The sequence below is a fragment of the Tamandua tetradactyla genome, chromosome 11 (genome assembly GCF_023851605.1).
Source record: "Tamandua tetradactyla isolate mTamTet1 chromosome 11, mTamTet1.pri, whole genome shotgun sequence".
NCBI lineage: Eukaryota > Metazoa > Chordata > Mammalia > Pilosa > Myrmecophagidae > Tamandua > Tamandua tetradactyla.
In genome coordinates this window covers 7,434,506-7,449,638 of record NC_135337.1, presented here as the reverse complement: position 1 = coordinate 7,449,638, position 15,133 = coordinate 7,434,506, and the positions used below count along the sequence as shown (strand labels likewise).

The following is a 15,133-nucleotide window of genomic DNA, read 5'->3' as shown; positions in this document are numbered from 1 at the left end:
AATGGGGTTAAATAAATGTCCTGATCACACAGCTAGTTAAGTGGTGAAACCGGGATACAGCCCAGGTAGTCAGGTCTGGCTCTGTAATGTCACCTCTGTGATATATAACTTGGGAACAAATATACATTTATTGGAGGTACTAGATTGAATTTTTGTTTTTGTTTTTTTACTGTGATGAGTTCATGGTCAAAAAGATTTGGAGACTGTTACTCTTCATCCACTAGGGTTCACCAAGAAAGCTACCATAACTATGCGACCTTATTCCAAGTATCTGGGTTTCTCTAAACCCTTAACATCTGTTCTGTTACAGCTGTTCTTTATGCATTCTCTGCAAAATATGAGTCACTTTTAAACAAAAGGTACTTCTAGGGCTTTGCTTTCCTTTCATCTTACATCTTCCTTGTTCTGGCAATAATTAGAATTTTAATGAGAAAGGGGAAAGGGAGAATGGGGGGAACCCAGAGAGCATAGAGTGCATTCAAATGTTTCAGCCTGACAAAAAATCTGAATTCAGAAATGAAAAGAGAAGTGGGGAGAAGGGGATGGGCTGGGAGAATCAATTTTCCCTTGGTGTGGTTGCTATTTTGATTCCTTCTCCACGTGATCCGTGGCTGCAGTTCCCTCTGAGCTGTGATTAGGGAAGGCAGAGGGTATGGGTTATGGGGAACCAGCACCCAGCCCTTGGTACTGGTTATGTAAGACCAGGAAGCCCTTCCCAAGCCTGGAGAAGCTGCTTCCAGGATGAGGGAAGTCTGCGCTGTTGACATTGCACGGGCAGGCAGTGCAGGAGAATTGGGTTCCCTGGCTGGGGGGGTTCACCCCCGCTGGGGATACAGGGCAGCAATAAGGTTCCTGAGAATAGAATCAGGCCAGTGTGTAGGTGGGTAGGTGGGTGATTGCAAAGGATTTAGCCCCTTTAAAATTCCAGATTTTATATGTCCTTGAACTCAGCCAGGTCTTGCCTTTCGCCTTGGTAAAAGGTGCTTTGAGACTGGGAAGGGATGGCACCTCCTGTGCAGTCCAAGGGCTGCACAAAGGCTCAAATGGCATCAGATATTTGCCTTCTCATCCCAAGTCCAGCTGGGGCCAACCCATCGGGACAATTTGCCTTCTAGGAAATGGCAGAGGCTCAATAAGCCTTCGAAGCCCTTTCCCCACTCAGACGTTGTTTGGTTTCCAAACCCGGGAGGCAAGAAAGAACTTTTATCAGCAACTCAGCCACCGTTTGGAATCCTGATCTGGGGCTCTTCCTATTTATACCATGAGTTAGCTTCAGAAAAGAGAAAGTACTTCCTAAGTATGTGTAACTCTTCTTCCATCTCTTCTTTCTTCTTTTCTTCCCTGTTACCCTGGAGAGGAAGAGATTGGAATCGTTCAATGCCCACCTCCACTGCTTTTGACCTGTGTGCCTTTGGCAAGTTACTTAATGTCTTTTAACCTCACTTTCCTCATCTGTAAAATGGGGATAACAACAGTATCTACTTCACTTGGTCATTGTAAGTTTTAAATGAGGTCAAAAGTGTATTGAAAGTACTCAGAGATAGTATCTGAAATATAGTAAGAAATATCACAAATATAAGCTATTTTTATGAGAATTACCTATGCCCAGCCATATCCTCTAGTTTTAGAACTTATTTAGTGGGGAAAACATCTGCAAGCCATGAACACTGATAAATAGAGATAACTTTTATCATGACAAACCAGGAACAATCTTACTAGCAGAAATCATATGACAATTTCATACATAACCAGGTCTCACTGAACCTCAAAATATAGTACATATTGTATTCAAGATCTCAAATCTCCAAGTTTTTCTGTTACTATTCATTTGTTTGTTCCTTATCCAATTTTGTCATTGCTGCCATCGCCAGCTAGCTGGTGAACAACATCAAGTTCCAAAGGACTAAAAAGAAAATCATGGAAGAAATACCTACTTATGCTTTTGCAAGTGTTTCTTGGACATTGGGGAAAAGTAGTCTATTACTCAATATTAGGTGTGAAACACTTTTGTTCAGGCATCAGAGGATCTCCTGTATTCCGTGGGAACCTGGTTTGGGAAACCATAGCAGTCAATGACCTAAAAGCCTCTGGCAGAGAAAAGCACTGTGGGACAAGCCTTTGGAAACACACCCCAGTGACTTGGAATTGTGCAGGGGCATAATTTTCTGGCCCTGGCTGGGAAACTGGACTTCACCAGGTGCTCAGACACCTCAGGTGTCAAGGCAGACATCTCAGGTGTGCACCACCTCCTCGGAGCACATGCCGTCCACAGGATTTTCTAATTATATGATCTCGACCAAGTTACTTGACCTCTCCAAACTTGGTTTCCTCTTATTTAATGGGGATTCGAATTATCCTTACCTCACAGAATCCTTGTGAATATTCAGTAAGTTAGGACTTGGAGCCCAGGGCCTGAATTTGGTGAATGCCCCCTGTGCCAGTTTGAAAGGATGTATGGACCCTAGAAAAGCCATGTTTTAATCTTAATCCCATTTTATAATGGCAGCCATTTCTTCTAATCCCTATTCAGCACCATACGTTTGAAACTTTAATTAGATCATCTCTCTGGAGATATGACTCAATCAAGAGTGGATGTTAAGCTGGATTAGGTGGAGATGTGTCTCCACCCATTCCAGGTGGGTCTTAATTAGTTTACTGGAATCTTGTAAAAGAGGAAACATTCCAGAGAAAAGGAGAGATTCTGAGAGAGCAGAGAATGATGTAACCATGAGAAGCAGAGAGTCCACTAGCCAGTGACCTCTGGAGATGAAGAAGGAAAACGCCTCCCGGGGAGCTTCATGAAACAGGAAGCCAGGAGAGAAAGCTAGCAGATGACACTGTGTTTACCATGTGCCCTTCCAGATGAGAGAGAAACCCTGACTGTGTTTGCCATGTGCCTTCTCACTTGAGAGAGAAACTCTGAATTTCATCGGCCTTCTTAAACCAAGGTATCTTTCCCTGGATGCCTTTGATTGGACATTTCTATAGACTTATTTTAATTGGGACATTTTCTCGGCCTTAGAACTGTAAACTTGCGATGTATTAAATTCCCCTTTCTAAAAGCCATTTTGTTTCTGGTAAACTGCATTCCAGTAGCTAACAAATTAGAACACCCCTAAATATAAGCTGTGATGGCTCTTTTCCTTTTTGGGGGGGGACAGAGGGTGCATGGTCCGGGAATTGAACCCTGGTCTCCCGCATGGAAGGTGGGCATTCTAACCACTGAACCACCTGTGTACCCTCCTTTTTTTTTTTTTTTTTTGACATGGGCAGGCACCAGAAATTGAACCTGGGTCTCCAGCATGGTAGGCAAGAATTCTGCCACTGAGCCACCATCACACTGCCCTACTATGATTCTTTATGCTGTTTTTTAGTGGATGATAATAGATTACTGTATACAGAACAGACCCAAAGGTAGGCCCTCTGAAGCAGGGAATGCTATACATTATCACTATCCTAGAAGACAAAGCATCTGAGAGACCTCAGGCACGTCTTCTCATCTGGGAAGTTGAGATCCCTCTGAAGGCTGACAGGGCAGGACTATTTGTCACCCAAAGCCTGTCTGACCAGGATGGTGGCTGATGGCCTCTCTCCTCTCCCTGAAAAGTGCTGGGTTATTAATTCACAGCCCAGGGCTTTCTAATCTGCCCCACTGACACTTCTTTCTCCAAAGACAGAGCCCTGGAGCCCCCTTCCCTTTTCTCCACCAATAGTGTTAGAATTCATCAGCAGTTCTTATCGCTTGTTATTGTTCCTATTTTTCTAATGGGCTCCCCATGTCAGGAAAATCCATTTTGTAACAGTAACAGGCATTCTTACTAACAGATTGTAATCACAAAGATAAACTGGGGGAGAGGATGCAAAAAGAAAGGACCGTTTTCCTTGCTCACCCCAGAGCCAGAGGATGTTTGGTTTTAAGGCCTGAGGTTGCTGTTGGACCTCAGAAATGATAAATGCAGAGCAGGATCTGCTCAGCGGAAAGAAGCTCTCTTAGTTACAGATGGAGACACAGACAAGCTGCAGCCCAGCGACCAGACAGCAAAAGATGCAGCGGCCCAGGAGTCTGAAGGGAAGAGAACCTAGTCTGGGAAAGGCAGAGACTCCAGGCAGAATCATTAATATTAATACCAATAACATTTGCTATTTCTTTCTACATGGTTAGCTCTGTGCCTTTATATTATCTCATTTAATCTTTTATGGTGGCCTTAAGAAATTGGTCTTCAACTCTCAAAGATAGACAAACTAAATTTAGAGAGGCTGAGTAACTTGTTCAAGTGAACATCGCATTAAATAGGAGAGGTAGGGTTTGACCCGAGGACTTTCTGAGGCCGAAGTCCAGGCATCTTTGAGGACCCCGAAGGCTGAGCTGAAGAGCTGTGGTCCAAGGCTGGCCAGAGAAGCCAGGGAGGGCGGGGGAGCTCCCTGCTTGGTAGTCTGACCGTCCAAACCTGGGCAGAACCCTGAAGACTCAGATTATGATTGGCCCATTACACACACACACACACACTCACACACACACACTCACACACACACAATCACACACCTGCTTCCAACCTCCCCCCACTCCCAAATCTCTTTCTTCTTTCCTGGAACGCACAGACATTGAAGGTTACCCACCAGTCATTAGGCAAACAACCAGCGGCCTCTGGAAAAGTTCCATCCAGAGATGCATCTGGGGAAGAAGCTGAGTGTGTATGCATGTGCGTGAATGCGTGTGTGTGCGTGTGTGTGCATGTGTGTTGGGGGAACAAGGGCTGTTCTATGCTGAGGCTCACAGATTTGGGCCATGAATAAAAGCTCTGCTATTTGGCTTGTAAATTTGCTAGGAGAACCCGGTATAATCAAATTTGGGGGTCGTAGGGGAGGGGCAGTGGAGAGCCTCGGCTTCCCTTCCTTCTTTCAGAGATCCAGGCCAGGGAGCTACCTATGGGGATAATTAGCAGAGTCCAAACAGAGAAGGAATTAGTGCTCCTAGAAAAGCTGTGAGGAGAAGAGACAATGCCGGGCTAATTACGACCACACCAAGCTTTATGACTGGGCACCTGCTCTGACCATCATTAGGGGAGTCAGAGATAAATTGGAGACTAATGTGGAGCGTTAAAGCTAACAGAGCATTGGTTCTGATTTAGCAATTATTAGTTTTATTGTTTTGGCAGATGGTAACTACCATCTTTCTACCTGATCAGTCAGGGCATTGAACAGGGTGGGTATCGGGGCTGAGCAGATGGAGGGGTGGGTAGATGGAGGGTCAGGAAGGTTCTTTTCCATCAGTGCTTCTCTCCCCTTCCATATCTGTAAGTAAAGGGAGGAGAGGCTAGCCTGGGTCCACTTGGAGCAAGAAATACAGTTCAGTGCCCCTCTCCTCAGAACCCGCCGTGAGAGAAAAGGGAGTGAGGAGGCAGTGCCATTGTGCCTGGGAGCCCCCAGAGCTGGATGCCCCACTCACTTCCACTTTCAAAGGCCCCTTTCATTTCAGGTCCTAACTGTGGCCCCATCCTTAGATGCTTCTTTTCCTAAGAAGGACCAGCAGGGGTTCTACTAACCTCAGGAAGGACCTTCTTTTATCTTGCTTTTCCCTATACAACCAAACAACCCTATACAACCCCTAAAGAAATCTGATTGATCCAGATGCCTCAATCCTAGTCTTTATTTGTAGTCACATGTTCTACTCTCAATTCTGTGGGCAGAGAAGACAGAGTAAAGTTAAATAGTTAACAGAGAGCATGTCTCTTCTAGAGAGCTTGGAGGGATGGAGCATTTTGAATGTACCATCTCAACTCTTGAAGTTCCTACAGTCAGAGGAAGAAGAGAACTTCTAGAACTATAAAACCAAGGGCTCTGCAGCACCTAGTTACTGGACCCTGGTTCTAGAATCCCAAAGCTCAAACCACACGAGAGCCATGAGCTCTAAAGGATCATTCATTGCACCTTTCCTCAAAGAAGGCAAAACCTACAGAACCCTTCCTTCCAGCAAGAAAGAGGGAGAGAGTGACTGATTATTCAGTTATAGAAATGGGACTTTTGGGTTTTTAATGAACCACTGTACATTTAATTTGCCATGACAGAGAAAGAATTCTCTGTAATGCAAATGACCAACTTCAAAGCCAGGTGACTGAGTCACAGAACATCTCCAGTTTAGAGAATTGGACAAACATCACATACATCTCATGGCCACAGGTAAGCTGGAAAAAAACCACTCCCAACTGCCTGTCTGGGAGGGCTGGGTTTTGCATTTTCTGGAACATACTTGGATCTCTGCTCACTACCTCAAGTCCAGAATCCACACTTTGCACACCCAACACTTTGCAACTTAGCCTATGGAAAAAGTTCATTGGTAAGGCCAATGACACAAGGAAACGTGGAGAACTGTCTTTCAGGGTCCACTTAGTTGGGGCATATTTTGGAGGAAAGAAGACCCCTTGTCTTTGGAGATGTTAAAGAAAGGGGGAAATTGCCTTTAGCTGAGACAATTTGTGTAGAACTATTTCCAAGTTAGGGTTTGATTAACTGAGATGTCCTGCAATTCCTAGCACAGATCCTGATATACAGGAGGGCCTCAACAAACAATAGTGGAGTGTGAACATCAGTTGCTGAATCTCAAGATGTTACTTGAAATCCCATGAGCTAGAGACTTAGGGGAAAACATAAAATGATAAAGAAACTGGACATGCTGTATCCATTTGCATTTTTCATGAAACTGTAAATGAGCAGGTCCGGTATTCCTCTGGCTGGAGAACCTGGATCCAGGCAGTGGTTCTGGGATGCAGGGAGCAGGGATGGAGATAGGACACCTCGTCCTGCACTCCACAGCATTTCCCTAGACTCCAAACTCACTTAAACCCCGAAAGCTCCAAAGCTGTTCTCAGTCACTTATTTTCTTTTGCTATGATCAAGAGTCTCCTTTTGCCTCCCCCATCCCTTCCAGCCCCCCAACTTGGCCCCAGGGCTTCCTGAGGCTCATGACTCAGCAACCAAAGTTAAAGTTCCTCAGGGCTGGCAACTCAAACTCACCTTCTGAAGCTGCCTGCAGAGAAAGCACACTGATTCATCCGGACCTGCTGGCTGCCACCCCTCACCTTCTCTTACCCTCAGTCTGGCGGTCCCAGTGCCTGTCACTCCAGACTACAACGTGTCCCTCTAGAGTCAGAACACTAGAGCTTCCCTCCAATAAGATATGCTCCCATACCGTCCTAACCCCTCACCCTCATTCCTGCCCTAGACAGGCAGGAGGGGCAACTTCCATCCCAGGTGCCTTTGTACAGGTGTGTTCTTTCTTTGGATTATCTCCTCTAGGATCAGGAACAAACAGTATTGAGGGCTCCACTGGAGATGGATCACTGGAGGAAAAGATAGACAAGATTTGGGGAATGGAAAAGAATCCCTGACTTGGGGAAAATTGTTGTGTTTGTGGGTATGAGTTGGGTGGTGTAAGAAGGGATAACACCAGAGAACGACGGTCTAATAATACTTGTTGGGTTTGATCTATTTGGCAGAATCTCCAAGAAGGAGAATCAACCACCCCAGCTTCCATCATTGTACCAGCCTCTGAAAGTTCTTCCTTATGTCCAACCTCAGTACCTTCTGCTGCAGTGATCAACCTATTGATTAAACATTGCTAGGGCTAAAGAGAAAGCAGCGGCCCCTACCACTCACACAGGGGCTGAAGTGGGCTCTGCTCACCCCAAGGCTGGACACAATACCCAAACACCCCCACGCATGCAGCCCATTGGCCCACTTCCTGGGTCCAGCGGTCCTGCTTCTGAACCGGAATCTACCGCTGTCTCCGACCTTTGACCCGACGTGAAAACAGGGCCCTGGAACCTGCAGTCACTGAAGAGCTTATTCCTCCTGTATCTGCTCCAGTCCCTGGAGAAGCGCATGGGGACGAAATTCCCGCCTCTCGCGGCCCCTTCCTCCCCTACGGGCGCCAGCGGTGCGGAGCCGCGGGGCGATCCCGGTGCCCCCCAGGCTGCATGCCACTGGGGTCGGAGTAAGGGGACCGGGATGGCAGAATCTGCGGGGGCCTCCGGCAACTCCGGCGCCCTGGTCCCTGCAGGATCTCCCCACCCCCACTCCGCAATCTCTCGAGGCCCCGCACTGCCCAGTTACCCCCTACCCACCCTCCTGGAGACTTGATTCCGCATCTGCCACCGCCCGGGACCCTTCAGACGCCTGTACCGGGACAAAGAAGCCCCGCCGCAGCCGGCGAGTGTGGCCGCAGGGCGGCTGGTGCAGCAGGTAAATACCCGGAGCCGACCGGCCGCCACGCAGCCGACCCTCCCGTGGCTGCCGCCGCCGGGGCGCGACAAGCCACTGCCGCTGTCGCGACTCCCGGGAGACGCCGCAGCCGCGCGCCGGGAGCCGGCCCCGCGGGGCTCGGGCTCGGAACTCACCAGCTCGAGCAAGCTCGGCTCGGCTTGTGCACCCCCTTGGGCTTGGCGGCCGCCTGCCGGGGCTGCGTCCGGCGCAGGGTCCGCGCCTTTCTGGCAGGAGGCGCCCGCTTGGCAAAGTCGGCGAGAGGCAACGGCTCAGTCTCGCGCCGGCCCCGAGTCCAAGTGAGTCAGGGAGAGACCGAGGGAGCGAGTTATAGGGGCGGGGGTGGGGGGGGCACGCGGCGATACCACCCCCCCTGCTCCCCGCCCCCCCGCCCCCCCAGGAGACGCAGAAAGCCACTTGCAGCCAGAGAGACACCCTGGACACAAAGACCTCGTGCCAGCTGCAGATCCAAGTTTCTCTCTGAGAGACCCAGGGGCCTCGGGCCGCGTCCCCCGAGAGCACAGACAGACGCTCCAACCTCAATATCCCCGCGGAGACTAGCTTCCTTCCTCAGCCGTGATGTACCATCGGGCCCTACTCGGCAAATCGCCCTGCAGGGCGAGCGGAGAGACACGAGGGAAACTGAGGCCAAGAGGGACGCCGCGTCCCGGGAGCCCGACTTCCCACGGCGGCTCCTTTTGTAGCCACCACGGGATGGGGCAGGGGGATTCTCCTCCTCCAGGGTCCCCTTCGTGTCTCTCTGCTGGCTGTGCGGGGGACTGGCTACGGGAGTGGTTGAGGCTGGTTCCGAACCCCGAATCCCGATCCAAGAGTTCTCTGTCTAGGTTCCGGGACTCCTGGGGCTGGAGCTTTGGGGAAAGGAGAGAGCCAGCGGCAGGTCTCTAGCAAGGGAGGGGGCTCCGGGGAACCTGTTACCTGCGTCGGCCGCGCTCGGACTCCGCTCCGGGGGTTGCAGCTCCAAGCTTCGACAAGTCTCCACGTCCAGCCCGAGGGGGAGCGGCCGGGCCCTGCACAGCGAGGTGAGGACCGCGAGCGCTTCCTGGCACCGAGGCCCCGCGGCCCCCCACACCCCGCTCATGCCCCGGACGGCCTGCCCCCCCCCACCTCCCCCGAGCAGCCGCCGGAACCCGCGCTGCGACCGGCCTGGGGCGGGGCAAGGCGGTCCCGGGAAGACCCTCCCCGCAGCGCCCCACCCCACCCCCCGCGGCTCCGTTCGGCTTTTAATCACTTCGCCGCAGGGTCCCCGCCCCTCACGTGGCATCCCGCGGCAGCTGGCAAGTCTGGCGCCTCACCGCCGCCCCCTCGACACTCCAGGACCCGCCCGGGTCAGAACCGGTGAGAGGTGGGAGAGCCCGGCTGGTCCAGCATCGTGGAAGGCACAGCGCTGGATAAAGAGCTCCGGATCAAGACTTCGGTATACACTACCTCGTGTGACCTTGGGCCTCTCTGGGCCTCAATTTTCTTCTCTGTAAAAGGGGTATAGTGGTGACGTGTACTGCACGGGCCACCTGGGGGATATAATGATAGTGTCTGTGAAAAGCGCTGTGTAAACTGCCACGCGCTGTACAAGTGTCAGCGAAATGGATAGACCTATAGAAGAAAAAGAGGTGGCCTGGCTGGGTTGTGGGGGCGCGGACGGGGGTTTCGCAGAAGGATCTTAGACCGGAGAAGTTAGTCCGACTTGCTCCAGGTCCCGGCTCCCGAGGCAGAAGGCCCCCAAGACTACGGGGTGACGCGAACTGCGAGTACACTTTCTGAGCCCCGCAATCCTGCGGTCCGCGGTCCCCGCACGTTGCTATGGAGACGGGAGGCAGCGGCCGTCTCTCTCCATGGCAACGGGAGGGGAAAGTTTCTATCGACTAGAAATGGGCGGGGGGGGGGGGGCAGTTCAAAGAGGACTCTCAGTTCCCGCCAGAACCATCACCCCACATCGGTGCAACGTCACTGGAGAGAATGTGTCGTTCTATGAAACATAATAGGGACCCGAAAGACCACGAACTAATTGGGGGAATTGAGGCTAGAAATGAGGTTGATCTTCCCTCCAGGAAATTTGGGGTGAAGCCCAGGACCAGGTTGGCTAGGTGTTCTGAGGATCGTCACTCAGCACTGGAGACCTGGACAGCTGCAGGGTGCCGCCGCAGGAGCGGATCCAGTTAGGGGAGTTTCTAGCCCTTGGCCCGTAGGCGTGTAAGCCTCCTCCACGGTGGGACTCACCCGCAGCTCCAGACTCGGATCCCTTTGCTTTCCTGGCGCTGGGAAGGAAACTTTTGCTGGAGCCTCCGGACGCCGTGTGGCTGGTGTGGGACGGGTAGAGGAGGAGGGTCTTTCCTCCTAATTACCACGCTAATTGGAAGTGGCTCAGGCAGTGACTCACGTTCCGGAGGGAGGAGATTCGGAGCACCACTCCTGGCGGGCTCCACAGCGCACCATCTGTGCCAGCCGCGCCAGCCGGCCCTTGGACTTGCGAGCCCGGGGCAGCATGTGCCACCGGTACTGCGCGCCAAGCGGAGGCCACAGAAGACCCTGGCCCAGCCGGGAGGTGTTTCCGTCCTGTACGTGCGCCTGCCTGACTCTGTCCACGGTGCTGAAAGCCCAGTTGGTGCACTGATCCAGTGGACACAAGGGGTGGGATGGGGTTTGAGGGTGGGGGCAATTGCGCCGGGTTTGCAGCTTCCATCCTGAGCCCTAGAACCTGCTAGAGGAGGGGTGAGGAACTCACGCGGAAGGGATAGTGTAGGCGTGATCCGGGCGACATTATGCAATCTAGGCCGCCTTCCTGCGGGAGGTGCTCGGTTGCCATTCCAAGCACAAGCGAGGCTGTGGCGTCCCCATTCGCTTTCCCGGTGCTTCTAGAACCCACCTGAGGATTCCAGAAGCTCCTTCACGTTTTCCCTCCGCCATCCGAGGCAGATCTCAGCATCCGGGAGAAACAGGAGCTCGGAGGCCCTTTGGCTACCCGCTCATTAGCATTTCTGAGGCCGCAGGTTTGTTTATGTAAAATACAAATGGAAACGAACTGCTCTCTGCCCGTGTTTATGGCAACTCTGTCACTCCGCGGCGATTTCTCCCTCCCCCTCCCGAGTTCCCAGGGAAATTCGCAGAACAAAGCGCCTTGTTTTGCTTTGCAGGGAATGAAAAAACACAGGGCAGTTCCAAGGGCCCAGGCCTGTGATGCAGGGAAATCAATATTTTGCTTACAACGAGGGGGGAGTTTGCATCAAAGTGAAGGCAAAGGAGCCTGTTCGGAGCAGAGCAGGTGGCGGGAGCCGAGAATTAACAGATAATTTCTCATTGTTCCCGGATTCAGCCTCCACACTCGGCAGGCGGTTCTGCAGCAACCATCTCTGGCGTCCCAGCAGCAGCTCCGGACCTGGCATTTCTCAGCCTGACAGGGAGGAAGAGGTTTTTCTCTTCTAGGGCTGCGGAAGGGACTGGGGTTCTCTGGTCAGTCAATAACTATTGGAGTGCACGAGTGAGTATGTGTGAGAGAGAAAGAAACAGAGACAGAGACTCAGAACCAGGTTGAGGATGAATCAGAGACGCATAGAAGGACAGAGATAGGAGGTGCAGAGAGAGAGAGACAGGGATGCCAAGAAACAAAGCCACATGGAGAGAGAGAGAGACAGACACAGGCAAAAGGACAGAGAGGCACACATTTGGAAAGAGAGATAGGAGAGAAAAGTATTTTTTCCCTTCCATTAAGAAAAAGGCTCCCCTCAGTGGCCCTTCCATATGTCCCCCCACCCCCACCCCGCCCCCGTGGGTCAACAAGCCGTTGTAGTCTCAAGCCACAAAACAGAGAAACATCTGGGTGTAAAGATGGGAACTTTCCTTCTTCAAAATCCCTTTCCCTCCCTCAACCACTCACAAAACACATCTATGCTTCTTCCCATATGAGGAGACCAAGTTCAGACCCTCCGGGTTCCTCCAGGCCTGGGGGGAAGGAGGTAGAAAGAAGCTGAGAGAGTTGGCAGCACAGTGACAAGCAGGGGCACAGGGCGGGTGCTTGGGTTCCAGGATTGGGGCCCCAACACAGCCGTGGGGCAGTGGAGTCCCCTGTCTAAGCCTCAGTTTCCTTATCTGCAAAATGATGCATTTGGAGGCTCCTTCCAGCACCAACCCCTTAGAATTCTCTGTGAGAGGAAAGGAGGAGGCTGGGTAGGGAGAAGGAAGGAAGGGTGACTAAAGAGCAGATTTTCCTGGTTCTGAAGAAGGGAGTTGTGTTTCAGATATTCCAACTTACTTCTGATTTCCCCTTCCCCATTTCTGTCATCTCATCTGAAGCCAAGACTGGGGTATCCTGAGTCTATACTCCCCCAGGCTAGACTGCTCAGGAGTAGGAATGACGGCTGGAGATGGGAGCAGAATGAGAGGAGATTTGAAACAGAAACCAGAGTTCTCTCACTCCTATGGCCCCTCCCCCTTCTTAGAAATAGCGGAAACGCATATACTTCCCCCCACCCCAGTCTCTCAGACAGTGGCCAGATTGCCCTTGCTGTCTCCATCCTGCTCTGAGCGGTAATGTCCTATTGAGTTGAGCTACAGATAAAATACATTAAAACCAAATAATATTTTTTAAAAAAGTAATCCTCGGTAGGAAATTGCTCATGCTGTAGGCGGGAAGAATGAGCTCCTTTGACATGAGCTGATGTGTCATATTGTCTTTCCATCTCAATGCAATTTCTAAATAAGGAGACCTTTCCCCATTCCCTCCTCCCTGCCAAGCCCCCAGCAGAAATGGAAAGGGAGCAGTCTGACGTTTGTAGCTGGATTGTCTGACGTTCCGGGAGAGACACAGAGAAATAGACACAAGCTGAGCCGACCCACAGCATTGCCAAGTGGATCACAGCCAAGGGGTTTCTGATCCAGTCTTGAGGGACCCCAATTCCCTCTCCCTGCTTCCCTTATTCCCAGCTTACTGAGGCTTGTGGCCACTTTCTGCAAAGGTTTTACATTTACTCTAAGAAAACACATCAAGAAGCTGGTCTACTACCGGTGGAAAATAAGGTTGATGTACAACAAGGGGGAGGTTGGGGAGTAACTAAATATGTTTATTTGGAACAAATTCTGCTATGCAATCCCTGTGGGGATTCTGCCTGAACTGCTTTATCAGTATTGCCAGCAGATTTCACCCTCTGTATTCACCCCCACCCAACACTCCCACCAGCATAGGAACCCTACCCAAAGTTGGGTGACTCTGCAAGCCACACCATTCCAAGCCATCAGAAGAGCTTTCAGGGATTCCTCTTTGCCCAGAAAGGTCCAGGAGACATCGCAGTGCCCTGAGCCAATGCCCAGGTGTTTTCTGAGAGTCCAATCTTGCTCTTTTTTTTTTTCCAGGAAAAACTCTTGGCAATTCTCAAACCTCCTGAGCCAGAGATATACTTACTTCCCTCCCATTCCTCCCTCATTTCAGAGGTCTCATCTCTGCTCTGTGCTCTCTGTCCAATCAGACCTGGGAAAACTGGACAGGGTTTGATGATTCCAGCCCAGCTTTGTGGGCTAAAGTAGTCAGGGATCTTGGGAAGCAGGAACAGGTTTAAGGTCAGAAGGCAGCAGCACCCATGAAATAGTTTTAGCATTGGATCAACCCTAGTGGGACCAGGGTGCTGTCTGCTTTATCTGTGAAGTGAAAATGCTGATGGAGGGGTAGAGCTAGGGAGGAAGCCAAGTGCATTCCTCTCCTCAATGACCTTGTCTGGAAAACTACAAAACCAGTCAGACCTGTGTTCAAACCCTTGGTCCTTCACTTCCCAGCTGTGCCATTTTAGGCACTGTACTTTAGCACTCTGAACCTCAGCATCCTCATCTGTAAAATTGGAATATAAGGCCTGCTTCACAGCATACAAGGATTATATGAGTTAGATTAAATGCCTTATGTACTGTGACTGACTCATAGCAGTTGTTAAACAAACAATGATTCCTATCTCCTTTTTTCCTTCTGTCGGATAGTAGAGGGACCTCCAATATGCTCACTGCCCAGAGGTTAACCCATATTCTTCCATGGGGCAAGTCCCTGAAGATTCTCATAAGAGAATTTATCTCATTTAATCCTTATGAGAACCCTGAGTGACAGGATGGGTGGATGATAATAATAGTCCATTTTGTTGATGAGGAAATTAAGTGACTGCTCCGTGGCGGTACAAGGTAGGAGGTAGCAGAGAACTGGTATCCAGTCCTTCTGACCCCGTCAGTGCCCCTTTCTTCTACACCATGTGGGGGTAGGTCAAGGGGGAGGTAGATAATTTTTCCTCTTTTCTTAAAGGGATTTTCATCTTTTAAAATGGACTTTATAATAAATTTTAAAATTAGAAATGAACTGCAAGACAGTAAGACGTTTATTCCTGTGCCTCTTTGCAAAGCTCTTGGCCCTTTGTCTTTAGGGGACCCAAGCTTGGGCAGCTTGCTGATCTACAGGAAAGATAGTGTCATTGATAAAACACAGGACTGGGGGTGGACAGTTTCATGGCTCAGGACATGCTTGGTTGCTTCACTCTTGACACAGATAGGGAATGCAGCATGGGGTATTTCTACTGTGCCTGGGTTATGTCCTGCAGTCAGAGCCCAGCTTCCAGGAAAAGGGCAAGCCAAGATCCTTGTAAGACCAGGGTCCCAAAGACTGGAATTTCTCCCCAAGGAGTCTGGAGAGAGTTTGTAATCTCAGGACTCTGACTGTTCCACTAATGAAAAGAAACCAGATAAAATGTCAAAACTAATTAAAGTGACAAATCTGAAAAGGCCCTGTCAAAACCAGGAAGCCTTAATCCTTGCTTTCAATAGAATTTAAGCTGGAAGAATCAACAGAGGACATTTTGGGTCAGGAGTATGAAGCCCCTCTTTGACATGGAATTGGGGG

The 15,133-nt window shown here is 50.6% G+C and overlaps 2 protein-coding genes across 4 annotated transcripts in view; both read right to left on the bottom strand.

Moving 5' to 3' along the window:
- The window catches only part of SYT6 (synaptotagmin 6), a 60,448-nt gene extending 51,093 nt beyond the window's left edge, over window positions 1–9,355 (bottom strand). For all 3 annotated transcript variants that reach the window (XM_077119451.1, XM_077119452.1, XM_077119453.1), the window contains exon 1: window positions 9,193–9,355. In XM_077119451.1, the coding sequence (XP_076975566.1) occupies window positions 9,193–9,355 (163 nt within the window). The remainder of the gene's footprint in view (window positions 1–9,192) is intronic.
- Window positions 9,356–9,511: 156 nt separating this feature from the next.
- Window positions 9,512–11,247, bottom strand: LOC143649370 (uncharacterized). Its single transcript, XM_077119454.1, has 4 exons — window positions 10,997–11,247; window positions 10,652–10,881; window positions 10,492–10,529; window positions 9,512–9,661 (listed from the first exon to the last, which is right to left on the bottom strand). The coding sequence occupies exons 1-4, from the start codon at window positions 11,075–11,077 to the stop codon at window positions 9,528–9,530; spliced, it is 483 nt and encodes a 160-aa protein (XP_076975569.1). The 5' UTR covers window positions 11,078–11,247; the 3' UTR covers window positions 9,512–9,527.
- Between the last annotated feature and the right edge of the window lie 3,886 nt (window positions 11,248–15,133).

Coding starts and splice junctions, on each gene's coding strand:
- LOC143649370 (XM_077119454.1), bottom strand. CDS start 11,077: ATGGCAACCGAGCACCTCCCGCAGGAAGGCGGCCTAGATTGCATAATG. Junction 10,882..10,996: donor GCCTACACTATCCCTTCCGC/GTGAGTTCCTCA, acceptor CCACTGGATCAG/TGCACCAACTGGGCTTTCAG. Junction 9,662..10,491: donor ATCCGAGTCTGGAGCTGCGG/GTGAGTCCCACC, acceptor CTCTTTATCCAG/CGCTGTGCCTTCCACGATGC.